Raw genomic sequence first — 15,389 nt, forward strand, 5'->3', positions numbered from 1 at the left:
CAAAAAACGAGAGATACTAAGAAGGTGGTAACACTGGAAGAATTAAATAACCTCAAGTATCTGTATTAGAAAATGAAATTGGTAAAAGTATATGAGATGTGATAAATAAAATATTAAGCAAAAGTAGGTACAAGTAAATATGTGGAATGAGTATAACCATAACTGCAGGTATGGTTTTAAAAATTTTACAGAATAAGATAAAAGTTAATCTCATTTGTTAATATAAGTGTAAAAAGTCCACAAGACAATTCCAGCATTTTAAATACAATGGAGTATTAAGATGATCATCATGACTCAGTGGAGTATTTCAGGAATGCAATAATTAAAAACTTAGTAAATTATGAATAGAAGTGAACTTTGTTAGTTTGAGAGAGTATACATGAGACATAGCAAATATATTCAATGTTGAAACATTTAGAAGCATTTTCCGTAATTTTAGGAAGAATGCCAGAATGCCAGCTGTCACCATCACCATTCTGCAAGACAATAAACAATAAAAATTGGCAAGTAAAGTCTTAACTGTCATGATATCATGATAATATCCTTTTCAAATAGACCTAACAGACTATTAAAAGTAGTAAGACTGCATCAGAGTGTATGTCTTAAATATATCAAAATAGAGCAGTTTGCATCTATTTACCAGCAAAAGCTGATGGGAATATATATGTGTGTGTGTGTGTGTGTGTGTGTGTGTGTGTGTGAGGTCCCAATGAAAATATAAGGAAATTATTTGTTAGTAATGAATTTAACAAAAAATATGCAAGACCCTTGTGGAGAAAGCTGTGGAACTATATGAAAGGTACTAAAAGGCTTGATAGTTGAAGATGATAAAGTATAGTGTTATAAAGATACTGTTTTTAAATACAGATTTATTCAGTTATTTATACCCATTTAAAATTCCAGCAGGATAAGTAGGTAAAATTTGATGTTGGATGTTAAAATTCATACAGAAAAATATATGTGCAAAAAAACAGTGATAACTTTCAAAATTATCAGCGAGTAGGAATTTATCCTGCTGGATGTTAAGATGCAGTCTTAAGCTATGTAGATAATAATTCTGTATATTGTTGATAAAGTCACAGGTAAATAGATTACTAGATTTGGTTCTCTTGAGTAAACCCATGGATGTATGGAAATTGATGGCATTTTAAATGAGTTTGGAAGAAGACGTGAGACATTGGAGTAATACCTGGTTGCTTATTGGTGGAGGGTAACCTATATTTTATGTTATATACCAAAAAATAATACAGATGTATTAAAGACTGAAGATTTTTTTTAACATAGTAGCATTTTTTAAAGTAGACTGCTTTGAATGTGGAGTAGGGAAGCGTAAGGAAAAGACTAGTGTTACATTAAAATTTCTCCCTTCCTTTTTCTTATACACACACACAGAAATTTTTTAATTTGATGGATATATCTGGTTCCTTGGTTGTGGTGGTGGTATCATGGTGTATGCATATGTTTAGACCCATCAAGATGTGTATATGAAATGTATGTGCAGATTTTTGCATATCAATTATTAGACCTCAGTGAAACTAAGAAAAAGAAAATTGAAGCTAGGGATAGTAATGCCAATTTGGTCCTTTTCTAATTGGCTTGTTAAATATGCTGGATTTCTACTTATTTCAACCAACTTTAGGAGTTTTTCTTAATTTTCTGTTTGTGTTTCTAAAGTTATTTTAAATAACTTTAAATGCTTATTTTAGAAAAATTAAAAATGGTAGTTTAACAGTCATTCTTCAGGTTCCTTCTCTAAATAAGCAGTATCAGAACTAGCATTAAACTCCTTAGGAATTAAAATCTTAGAACCCTTCCAAGTCCTATTGAATGAGAAACTCCACATCAAGTTCAGTTCTTATACTTATGAAAATATCTCATAACTATAGATTCAGATGTTCTCAGCAAAATACTAATAGTCCAAATCCAACAATACATAAAGGGGATTCTTACTGGGTCTCAGGAATGCAATATTGGCCGAACATTTAAAAATTAGTTTATGTAATATACCCTATCAGTATCAATAAACAGATACTTTATTTAAGCACTCAGTAAAGCAAGAACTGAAGAGAACTTCCTTAATTTAATAAAAGGCATCTTACCCACAAGTAAGATCATACTCAGTGATGAAAGAATGAATGCTTTTCCCCTAAAAATTAAGAAAAAGATCCATTCTTCTATAAAGGGCACTCAGGCAAGGAAAAGAAATTATAGTCATCCATTCCATATTGGAAAGGAACAAATAAAACTATCTTTATTTGTATCTATAACATGTTCTTGTTATTGACAATCCCAAGAATTTCACTAAAAGTCTAAATATTTAATAAGTTTAATAAAAGAAGCTCAAGACATATACACTGAAGGTTATAAAATATTATTTAACAAAATTGCAGACCTAAAAAATCCCATGTTCATTGATTAGAAGACTTAATCTTGGAACACCTAGCTGGCTCAGTTGGTAGGGCATACTACTCTTGATCTTGGGGTTGTAAATTCAAACCTTATACCGGGTGTAGAGATTACTTAAAAATGAAATCTTAAAGTGGGGGGGGGACTTAATCTTGTTGAGGTAGCAGTACTCTTGTGATGTGCAGATTCAGCACAGTATTTGCTGTTGAAGTATGCCTTTTTTCCAGAAGTGGACAGTGGGTCCTAAAATTCATATGGAAATGCAGTGAACTCAAAATAACCAAAACAATATGCAAAGAAGAAGAATGAAGTTGGAAATGTCCACATCCTTATTACAAAAATTAATACAAAGCTAGGGCAATCAAGACGGTGGTGGTAGCCTCATCTATATCTGTGTGCTTGTATATGTGAATGTATATGTTTATAAATCATTGAAAGTCCAGAAGTAAGCTCTCATAGTCAGTTGAACCCTTACATTATGGTCACAGCTGCCAAGACAACAATTCAATGGAGAAATAATAGCCTTTTTAAAAAATGGTGCTGGGACAGTTGGATATCCACATGAAAAGAGTGAAACTGGATCTTTTGTTTACTTTACAAGACAGATTAACAAAGTGGATCATGGACTTAAATGTAAAAGCTAAACTTATGAGTCTTTGTGACCTTATGTTAGGCAAAGCTTCTTCCTACAAGAATTAACATTTAGAAGATAGAATTCCTGCCTCAGTCAGGTTGCTTAAAATGTAATCTGTGAATTACACATGCAAAAGAATTTAAAACATTAAATTACAATACTACATTACCACAGTACCAGACCTACAAAGAGCCATAAGAGATTACTGTATACAACTATTCCCAACAAATTGGACAATCTAGAAGACATGGATACATTCCTAGAAACATACAACCAAACAAGACTGACTGAATCATGAAGAAAGAGAAGATCTCAACAGGCTAGTTAATAGCTAAGGAGATTGAATCTGTAATCAAAAACCTCCCAGCAAAGAAAAGCCCAGGACCAGATGGCTTCTCTGGTGAATTCTGTCAAACATTTTTTTGAAGAAGAACTAATACCAAACTTCCTGAAACTCTTATAAAACACGGAAGAGGAAAGAACTCCACTGAACTCATTATATGAAGCCAGCATTACCCTGATACCAAAACCTGACAAGGGAAGGAAAGAAAAATCCAGAGCAATATTCCTAATGAACAGATGCAGAAATTGTCAGCAAAATGGTACTAAACTGAATTCAATAGTACATTACAAGGAGCACACAGGGCGCCTGGGTGACTCAGTTAAGTGTCTGCCTTCATCTCAGGTCAGGATCCCAGGGTCCCAGGATCGAGTCCCTCATCGGGCTCCCTGCTCAACTGGGAGTCTGCTTCTCCCTCTGCCCTTCATCCCACTCATGATCTCTCTTATTCGCTTTCTCAAATAAATAAATAAAATAATAAAAAATAAAAGCATCCATCGTGATCAATGGGATTTATTCCAGGTATACAAGGGTAGCTCAATATCTGCAAATTAGTATGATATATGCCACATTAACAAAACAAAGGATGACAATCATTTAATCATTGCAATATATGAAAGAAAAAATGCATTTGACAAAATTTCCAGCGTCCTTTCATGATAAAAACTCTTAACAAAGTTAGGTGTATAGAGTGAATGTATCTCAGCATAATAAAGGCCATATATGAGAAACCCAGATCATATGAAAAATCCACTTACTAGTGGAAAGCTGAAGGTTTTTAAGATCAGGAATAAGACAAAGATGCCCACTCTCACCACTGGAAGTCATAGCCAGAGCAATTAGGCAAGAAAAAAATTTTAAAACCCCGAACTGGCAAAGAAGAATGAAATTTTCTTTTTGCAGATGATATGACATATGTAGAAACCCCTAAAGACCACCAAAAACTGTTAGAACTAATCATAAATTCAGTAAAGTTGCAGGAATGAACTCAGTAGTGTTTTTATATGCTAATAGTGAACTAACAGAGATTTGAGGAAATAGTCCCATTTACAATTGCATCAAAAAGAATAAAATACCTAGGAATAAATTTAACCAAGGAGCTGAAAGATTTTACATTGAAAACTAAAACATATTGGTGAAATTGAAGAAGACACAAAAATAAATGGAAAGGTGTCCTGTGTTCTTAGATTGCAAGATTAATACTGTTTAAAATGTCTATTAACCAAAGCAATCTGCAGATTTCATGCAATCTGTATCAAAATTCCAGTGGCATTTCTCACAGAAATAGAAAAATGCAATCCTGAAATTCATGTGAAACTACAAAACACCAAGTAGCCTGAGCGATCTTGAGTAAGAGGAACAAAGCTGGAGACCTCACATTTCCTGATTTCAAACTGTCTTAAAATGCTGTGGAATCAGACAGGTGGCATAAGCACATGGCTCAGTGGAACAGAATGGAGATCCCAGAAATAAATCCCCCCATACTAAGCAACTAAAATTTGACAAGGTAGCCAAGAAAACTAATGGGGAGAGGACAATGTCTTCAATAAATTGTGCTGGGAAAACTGGATAGCCACATACAAAAGAATGAAATTGGATCCCTGTGTTAATGTCATATATAAAAATCACCTCAAAATGGATTAAATACTTGAACATAACCTGAATCCGTAAAATTCATGGAAGGAAATATAGGAGGTGAGATCCTTGACATTGGCCTTGGCATTGATTTTCTGCTTTTTCACTGGAAGCAAAGGCAACAAAGATAAATAGGTGGTGCCTCATCAAATTAAAAAGCTTCTATACATCAACAAAATGAAAAGGCCAGCCATAGGTGGGAGTAGATATTTGCAAATCATTTATCTGATAAATTATCAATGTCTGAAATACGTAACGAATTCACAAAACTCAATAGCAAAGAAACAAACCAGCTAAAAAGTGGGCAAAAAAAAACAGATGTTTTTTCATAGTTGACATATAGATGGCCATCAAGTATGTGAAAAGTTCCTCAGTGTCACTAATCATCAAGGAAATACAAATCAAAACCACAAGATAACAGTTACCTCATATCTATCAGGATGTCTGTTTTTACAATCAATAGATAACAATAGCTGGCAAGGATGTGGAGAAGAAGGAGCCCTTATGTACCATTTGTGAGAATGTAAACTGGCGCAGCCACTATAGAAAACAGTATGGAGGTTCCTCAAGAAATTAAATGTAGAACTGCCATATGATCCAGCGGTCTCACCTCTGATTATATACATGCACAGGAAATGAAGTCATTATCTCAAAGAGATTCTTGTACTCCCATGTTCATTGCAGCATTATTCACAGTAGCCAGCATACTTAGGAAGCATCCTAAGTATTTCTTGATAGAGGAATAGATAAAATGGTGAATAAAAATATATAATGGATTATTACTCAGCCATAAGAAAGAAGGAAATTCTGCCCTTTGCAACAGTGTGGATGAAACTGGAGGCCATTATGCTCAGTGAAATAAGCCAGGCAGAGAAAGACAAATACTACATAGTATCCCCATATGAAGAATCTTTAATAAATCAGACTGGTAAAGTAGAAAAGTGGTTGCCAGGAGGTGGGAGGAAAAGGTGCAAAATTTCAGTTGTAAGATGAATAAGACCGGGGCGCCTGGGTGGCTCAGTGGGTTAAAGCCTTCGGCTCAGGTCATGATCCCAGGGTTCTGGGATCGAGCCCCACATCAGGCTCTCTGCTCAGCAGGGAGCCTGCTTCCTCCTCTCTCACTCTCTGCCAGCCTCTCTGCCTACTTGTGATCTCGCTCTCTGTCAAATAAATAAATAAAATCTTTTAAAAAAATTTTTTTTAATTAAAAAAAAAAGATGAATAAGACCTGAGGATATGTGGATATGTATACACACACACACACACACACACACACACACACACACATACAGTATGTGTTGTGTATTTGAAATATGATAGGAGAGTAGAATTTCAGTGTTCTCCCTGCCTTGCAAAAAAGGTAAGTGATGGAGGTGTTAGTTTTTTGAGTATTTTAGTGTGATGGGCAGATTCACACATGGCACATTTATAGCCATTTAGTAATACTTGTGAAGTCTATTGATATTTGGTTTATTTTTTATAAAATAAAACTTTAAGTTCTGTAGCTTACTCAAGTATGTGTAGAATTTTATTTTGTTTCTAGTTTTAATGGTGAAGCCACCCAAGAAGTACCACTTGATTGGTAATATAGATTAACCCCACAAAGAGGAAGAAGAGTGGGGGGGGGGGACTTAAAATTTAGAAGACCTTATCTCTAGAAAAATGCATGCACAAAGTTTTGCTTATAATTTCAAACAGTTTATAGACCTAGGTTCAAGACCTGGTACAAAGAATATATACCATTGAAATGTATCCTAATTTAAATAGGCTGCTTTTGAAAATTCAGTACAGACCTTTAAATTTTTTAAGTGCTCTGTATTAATAGTTACACTTAATATAAAATTTCCAAATCTTATTGGAAAATGTAAGTTCAGAATTTTTAACAACTTAAACTAAAATAAATCATTCTCTTTTAGAGAAAATATTCATATGCTCTCTGAAGAAAAACAGAGAATAATGCTGTTAGAACGAGTAAGTAAATTGCTTTCTTGAAATACAATGTTTGCTATGTTCACTTTGGAGATGCAGTTACATAAACCTTGTATTGAAAACATACACAGTTGTGTTTATAAGTTAATCTTGCTTTTAATGGTTACTTTAATGGTTAACGTTTTGAGAAATCCTGTCATTTTTTTTTTTTAATCCAACTGGCTAAATGTTTGGCAGTAGTAACTCAGTCCTTTCCTTTTCATTTCTTCCCAATAATTGAAGTCTCTATCAGTAAGAAAGATTGGTGTTCTTTATAAAATGAATATATGGAATAATGGTTTTATTCAGTAATGGTTCAAAATGCACAGAACATTATAATTATGAACTTAAGTATTTCAAAAGCAAGGTAAATATTTTCTAGAATTGGGCAAAAATAGAATATGAATAATGAAGAAGAAAAGGGATTTTTAAGAAATTAATTGAACAAGAAAAAATTGGCAGTAGTAGTTTCCTCCCAGCTGTACTACCGTGTTATATGTAATTTTGATTTAAAGTTAACATATCTTTGGTCATAGACTACTTTTCATTCCTTGGGCTTTTAAGATTTTCTACATTTTTTTTTTTAATTAAAGGGTTGTGTGATCACCTTTGTCAGAATCAGGTGGGCTGTGGGTTACAACTACAGAATCCTCTTTGGCCATACCTATTCCTATCCCTGTCTCATATCTATTCCCTACAGAGTCTTTGGGGAAAGAGCTCAGCTACTTACTGCATATTTGCAAGTGTCACAAGTAATTCTAATGCATGTAAAATTCTGAGAACTCTAGGCCTAGGCAAATGTACCTAAAATTATTCTAACTCTCTCTTAAGCCTGTAAATAATTAAAACAGTTGGAAAAGACCCATAAAAAAGAATATCCTAATATTTCATAGTAGATCAGAACATTAATGTGAAAATTCAGGAAATTTTGACAATTACTAAGTTTCAATTTGAGAAGGTACAAGGGATTAAACCACAGGGGTCTTTTTTTTCTCCTGCAGACGTTACAGTTGAAAGAAGAAGAAAACAAGCGGTTAAATCAAAGACTGGTAAGTTATTTTTCTTACCAAATAGATACTAACATTTCAAAATGTTTTGCATTTTCTTTCACTATAAATACCATCAGAGATGTATACAGCTTGATTAATTTATTTCTAGTAGTTTCATTGGGCCATGTGGGTCATTAATGAATTGATTCTCAGAGTTACTATATGTGGCCGTAGAACTGACCAAGTGGACTACCTTACTAATATAATGTTAAAATCAATCAATAAAATCAAAGCAGTTTTCTGATTAAAAGCTATGATCACTTAGGATTCCATAATTATGTGTATTTATAACATCAAGTTAGGATTCTTAAGTCCGTAACAAAGTTAAAGGTATTCTTCATAGGCCTTTTGAAAATTAACATGTTCACATGGAAGTGTGAATAATTAATACACACATAGTATCCCTTCCCCTTTTTTTCTCTTTTTTTTTTCCTCTTTTTTTTAATTTAACTTGAGCTGTTTGACCTTGACACCTTGCATGAGAGACTACATGGTTTTGAATTAATCTTGGCTCTGCTGTCACCTGCAAACCTAACCAGTTACTTGAACAGTTATATAGTTGATCTTACATGTTTTAATAAAGCAATTACTTAATTTTTCAAGGTCTAATAATTGTAATTTACAACAAAATAGGAATAATCTAAGGCCTGTGTTCAGTACTTTTGAAAACTTTAAGGTACTGATTAGAATTGAGCTTTTAAAAATTGTGTCTTATAGGAAAACATCTGCTGTCTTTCATATGCCTTTCTTCCCCAACTCAAACAGTGTAAATCACATCTTAATTCTACAGTCATTGGTCATATAGTCAGTTAGTCTATAGTCATTCTAGTCAATTTATCACCAAGATAATCTTAAGGCTATTTACTATTTTTCTAAGTAGAGGAAACTGTTGTTCACAAAGACTAAGAAGAATTGCCTATCCCAGACATCATTCAGTATGCTGTTTTATGCAGTATTTCCAGTTGAATATAAGCTGTGTCTGGCAAGGATTATAATCAATTTTCTGTGTTCTTAGCACCTAGACTAGCAACTGGTACACAGTTGATACTTGGGAAGTGTTTATGAATGAAAGCTTTTTATTCTTCAGATCCAAAGAGTACCCCACTCCCACCCCAAGATGTAATTTAGTGTAAAGCATACTTTCATATCAGTTTACAACTGTTTTCACACAGTGTTTTCTTAAATCTCAGCCCTCGTTTATTTTATAATAAATATATGAAAAACTTAAAAATCAAAATAAAATTGAATATGGTCTGGAAAATGGAAAATCAGACTTGTCTTCACTGGCAGCATATAGACCATTTCGATGATTCTGAAAAGTTACTACACTTTTAGGCCTTTCTATTTACTATTTGTTGTTCGTTTTATTTTGTTTCCAAATGCTAGTGAGACCCTGCATCGTTCCAGATAATGTTCCGAGGGCATCAGAATTAGACTTCTTAAACAAAGAGAAATTCATTTAGCCGTCCTTGATTTGTACAACTGTGTAATGGACCCACTCTGCTTGGGAAATATAGGCATCATTGCCATCCTTTCAGGCCCCAAGACCATGGGACACATGTCCCATGTATCGTGTGATGGTATTAAATAATGGATTAAAGCCTGTTTGAAAAGCAAGCAGTCCCAGCTGGGCTAAGGCAGCACTACATCAGCTAGCAAGTCCCATTCCATTGTGCTCATCAGGAGAGGAATTAATTTTCAAGGTCTTAATTTAAGCCCCTTAAGGGCTCATTATTTAGCCCTTGCTGGGAATAGTGGGTTTTTAAACTGAAGTTCTCAGAAGTTGCCTTGGAGGTAAGTGAGGGACTTTACCAATTCTCGGGACTTTTTTCTCCCACCCTTATTTTAACCAGAGGAGTATTATATTTGTTTTTCCTAGTTAGATATTGGACCTTTGAATAAGATTTTGCTCAAGAGTTTTTTGGTTTGTTCTTTTACCAAAATGAAAGATTTGAAACTGATGTGTTATAATTGGCAAGCGCTTCTCCAAAACTTGTCAATCTCTATTCTGTGATATATTTAATATTAACTGTGTAAATATAAATAAAATACGATTTTATATTTAAAGTTTTTAATGCAGCCAAATTTGACTTAAAAAATACCATATATAAAAATGTAGGTGAGGGCGCCTGGGTGGCTCAGTGGGTTGAGCCGCTGCCTTCGGCTCGGGTCATGATCTCAGGGTACTGGGATCGAGTCCCGCATCGGGCTCTCTGCTTGGCAGGGAGCCTGCTTCCTCCTCTCTCTCTCTCTCTGCCTGCCTCTCTGCCTACTTGTGATCTCTCTCTGTCAAATAAATAAATAAAAAATCTTAAAAAAAAAAAATGTAGGTGAATTTGCCCACTGAAAGTCATTGTTGATGGAAAGCAATTACATTAGTGAACATCATATTTGGACTCTTAAAAGCTGGGACACAGATGTGAATATGTGTGACATCAAAAGAAATTTTTGCAACAAGGACCTAATAAATATATGTGGTGCTTTAATTTTATAAACTTTATTCTTTTTTTTTTTTTTTTTTTTTTTTAGATGTCTCAGAGCATGTCTTCGGTATCCTCAAGGCATTCTGAAAAGATAGCTATTAGAGAGTAAGTATTATATTGATATTTTCTGTTTTCCATGTGAAATAAATTTATTAATTTTTAAAAATTTATTAATTTATTGAATTGTTAATGAAAATATTTTTCAGTGGCTGTAATCCTTCAGATTCAAGTGCATTAAGCTGTTTTGTACCCATTGGTAGTAAAAATTTTTTATTAAAAAGTATAGTTTTCCTAAATTATTCTTGGAAACATTAGCATTATATTTGAAGTCATTACAGCTTCAATTATCATTTATACACAAATATTCCTTTTGACTCTACTTTTCATCTAAATGCCACCTCTTTTACATCCTATTTCCTTTTACATTGTAGGTTGGAGAGTCAGATTTTTTTAAGTCATACTGTTTCCTCATTTTTATTTTTCAGATTTCATTTTATTGATATACTACTACAAATTCATAATATGCTATTTATCAGTTGAATAATTTCATAGACAGTCTTCCATTACCCCATTACCCATCATAATATGTTGGTTTTTGGCATGGGCTATTAAAAGGAGGATCTCTGTAATAAAGTTTTTCAAAAGCATTGCCAGCAGCACATGAACACGTGAACAGCACATATCCTATACCTATGGACAGATACAAAAATCAGTAAACTAGATATTTTTACAAGACCCTTTATTTTTGTCTAAAATAGGTCTGTCAACTAAATTTTTGGTTGTCAGACATCTGTGGTTTCTGGCCTTGAACTTCTAATTAGAATTTTATCTTTTCTCAGTGATGTTAGAAAGGTAGCTGGTATCTGCTTTTATGTATCAGCTGTATGTCAAACCAAATCCAGTTTTGAGATGAGCTTTAAAAGAAAAAAAAATATTTAACTGCCTAAAGAGAGGCCCTGCCTACCTTTTTGAAGGTCTTCTGGTATTTAGCCAAAACCATTCCTGCCACATCTTGTTAGGTAAGGCATCAAGTATTTGTCCGATGAACAATTAAGGAAAAAGCTATTATCCTTTAAAAGCTTTCCCAGTGATTTTGATGATTTTTCAGGTACAGGACGTACTAAATTAAATTATCTTGACAACTAAGAAATCTGAGATTAACTTTATTTTTTTTTTTAAGTTTTTACTTTTAATTCCAGTGTAGTTAACATACTGTGTTATATTAGTTTAAGGTGTACAATATAGTGATTCCACAATTCTGTGTTACTCACTGCTCATCATGATAAAAGTACTCCTAATCTCCATCACCTATTTTCATCCATCGCCACTACCCGCTTCCCCTCTGGTAACTATCACTACTCTTACTCAACATAGTATTGGAAGTCCTAGGCACAGCAGTCAGACAAGAAGAAGAAATAAAAGGCATTCAAATCAGCAAGGAAGAAGTAAAACTTACACTATTTGCAGATGACATGGTACTATATAGAAAACCCCAAAGGTTCCATCAAAAAACTACTTGAACTGATAAATTCAGTAAGGTCAAAAGATTAAGATTAACTTTAAATGCCTGTTCATATTTTGAACAACATTCTAAAAATGATTCTGAAGACACAAAACCGATTAAAGTATATGGGCAGTTGTACCCACTTCTTTCTTTCCTTGCTCCTCCTTTTGGGCCTTCACCCCAAAGCATTAATTTTCACTATCCTGTTTAACCCTATAAGTACATGAACTGAGCACAGTAGGTTTTTCTTTCAAATTAAAGAGCTCTAAAGCTGGAGACAGAAGAAATAGTATGTAGTCTTTCTTTTCCACTATGACTGTAAATAAGTTCACTTGGAATTTGTTTCATGTTCTAAGATGGAAGACGGAGATGAATAGCTTCTTCCTGTGGTTGGTGACTATAATAGTGTTTTTCTCTCCCCCTCATCCAAGCATTACTTTTGTTTTTTTAAACAATAATATTGGAAATTTAAAAATTTTGGTCTTTGAGTGTCATGGGCATCACCCTTTGAACATGTGCTATGTATGACCAGCACTCCCAACGGGAGCAGGGTAGAGTTAAAAAAAAAAAAAAGATCATGTGTTAATGTGAGTTTTAATAATGCATTGATATTTGAATATAGAGTGGAACATTGCAGAATATATACTTAAAGGTTTTCAGAAGAGTGAGGCAGTAACTATTGAGACAATAAATTATATTCCTTTATTCAGTTTTCAGGTTGGAGATTTGGTACTCATCATCCTAGATGAGCGCCATGACAATTATGTGTTATTTACTGTTAGTCCAACCTTGTATTTTCTGCATTCGGAGTCTCTGCCTGCCCTGGATCTCAAACCAGGTGAGGGTGGTAAGTGTCACATCCATTACTAAAATATTAAACCTGGAGTGTAGAGAATATTTCAAAGATTTTTCTACCCTCTTGTTTGAGTATGACAGAATTAAATCACTAAGAAGGAACTCTGCTTAATTTTTTGTTGTTTTTTATAAAATCAGTATTAGATTATTTTCCTGGTCTCTGGACAGTTCAAAATTAGAGTATATTTAGTGCATTTAGGTCAAGTATCTCATACCCTAGCAAAAGTAGAATTATATTATCAGAATTCCCATATAAATGCAGCCTATTTAAGCTTAGGTCACACTTATTTATTTAAAAAGGCTTTTAGAAGAAATCGTCTCTCCAGCTATAAAATATCTTTTATTTATTATCATCTTATGTTCCTTCCTTGTTTTTCATTAAACTTGTCAATACTTAATTTTTTAAGGCTTTCTAAAAAATAGTTTTGTTAAAATTTACCAAATTACAATGTCTATTATAATTACTTTGAACATAGAAGAATAGAAACCTTGGGATACTTAACTTAAATAGAATTATTAAAATACAAGAATGTATGTCCATTTACATTGATGTTTCTTTTCGGAATGACTTAACCAACATGGGCAAATACCAACTCTTGAACTAGGCCCATGTCACATAATCAGTCCATCATGGCTGTTGGTGAATGTCCACACACTTGCATAGTTTTCATAAGACTTTGAAAAATGAGAGGATAACCTTACAGCTTACTGGCTTTGTGTCTTGAAAACAGTGAACTTGGTATTGTTTCGATTTTCTGTGGGTTTCTTTTGTCTCATTTCTTTAAGCTTTTTATTTGAAAATGATTTTTATTTACCACAGAGTTGCATGATAAGTACAGAGCAAAAACAAAAGACCCATACACCTGTACTCACATTCAACTATTGTTAACATTTTTGCCCCATTGCCTTATTCTACATGTGTATGTCTAAGTGTATAAACACATAAATATACACAAATGGGTGCATGTTTTGTTTTGTTGCCTGGAACCATATGAGCCTAAGTTATATCATGGATCTTTGTCTTTAAATATTTCAATATGCATTTCCCGAGAATAGGAGAGTTAGTGCTTAAATCTAGGAAACCAACTCAGTGACTCACTTGGTTGAATGTGCAACTCTTGGTTTCAGCTCAGGCTGTGATCTTGGGCCCGTGTTGGACTCTAAGCTCGGGGAATCTGTTTGAAGATTCTCTCCCTTTCTCCCTCCACATGCATGCATTCTCTCTCTCTACCCCTCTCTCACAAATGAGTAAATCTTTAAAAAATTAAATGAAGAGTGCCTGGGTGGCTCAGGCGTTAAGTTTCTGCCTTCGGCTCAGGTCATGATCCCAGAGTCCTGGGATCAAGCCCCTCATTGGGCTCCCTGCACAGCGGGAAGCCTTTGTCTCCCTCTCCCACTCCCCCTGCTTGTGTTCCCTCTTTTGCTGTGTCTCTTTCTGACAAATAAATAAATAAATAATATCTTTTTAAAAATAAATAAATAAATTAAAATAAATCTAAGAAACACCGTATACTCTTAGAGATTCACAGTGCAACATTACCATTTTAAAGGTTCTCAGAGGTCTCAGAGAAAAGAATTTAACAATCTTCTTTTACCAAGGAACTCCAGCCTTCTCTCCCCTCCAGCCTTTTTTTTTTTTTTTTTTTTGAGAAATACAGAAGAGAGGATACCAATTGGGGATGATGCTACCCTACCCTTCTATCATTGCCCTCGGGAATAATAATAGTGTGTTGTTTTTTTTTTTTGCCCATGACAGTGGGACTTATTTACTCCTCAAACAAAACATAAGTATTTAGTTTTAGGTCATTCTTTCCAGAAATCATGGATTGTTTGTGATGTGCTATATTACTCTTGAGAATATTTTCATATCCTTTGGCTTAGGGGCTTTTATCTTTCTATCATGTGATACATCTATATATTTTTATTTCTAATAGTTTACTCATGGTATCTTTTTAAAATTTTATTTTAAGTTTTTATTTTTTATAAACATATATTTTGATCCCCAGGGGTACAGGTCTGTGAATCATCAGGTTTACAGACTTCACAGCACTCACCCAAAGCACATACCCTCCCCAATATCCATAATCCCTCCCCCTTATCCAAACCCCCCTCCCCCCAGCAACCCTCAGTTTGTTTTGTGAGATTAAGAGTCACTTATGGTTTGTCTCCCTCCCAATTCCATCTTGTTTCATTGATTCTTCTTCTACCCACTGAAGCCCCCATGTTGCATCACCACTTCCTCATATCAGGGAGATCATATGATAGTTGTCTTTCTCTGCTTGACTTATTTCGCTAAGCATGATACGCTCTAGTTCCATCCATGTTGTCGCAAATGGCAAGATTTCATTTCTTTTGATGGCTGCATAGTATTCCATTGTGTATATATACCACATCTTCTTGATCCATTCATCTGTTGATGGACATCTAGGTTCTTTCCATAGTTTGGCTATTGTGGACATTGCTGCTATAAACATTCGGGTACACGTGCCCCTTAGGATCACTACGTTTGTATCTT

The 15,389-nt window shown here is 34.1% G+C and overlaps 1 protein-coding gene across 7 annotated transcripts in view; it reads left to right on the forward strand.

Annotated features, from left to right (window-relative positions):
- RB1CC1 (RB1 inducible coiled-coil 1) overlaps window positions 1-15,389 on the forward strand; it is a 101,424-nt gene that overhangs the window by 76,971 nt on the left and 9,064 nt on the right. For 4 of the 7 annotated variants that reach the window (XM_082720094.1, XM_082720098.1, XM_082720093.1 and 1 more), the window contains 4 exons: window positions 6,932-6,986; window positions 7,985-8,032; window positions 10,562-10,620; window positions 12,730-12,866. In XM_082720094.1, the coding sequence (XP_082576220.1) occupies window positions 6,932-6,986; window positions 7,985-8,032; window positions 10,562-10,620; window positions 12,730-12,866 (299 nt within the window). The remainder of the gene's footprint in view (window positions 1-6,931; window positions 6,987-7,984; window positions 8,033-10,561; window positions 10,621-12,729; window positions 12,867-15,389) is intronic. The other 3 variants (XM_082720096.1, XM_082720095.1, XM_082720099.1) reach the window with 1 other exon arrangement.

Source organism: Mustela nivalis (genome assembly GCF_964662115.1).
Source record: "Mustela nivalis genome assembly, chromosome: 2".
Taxonomy (NCBI): domain Eukaryota; kingdom Metazoa; phylum Chordata; class Mammalia; order Carnivora; family Mustelidae; genus Mustela; species Mustela nivalis.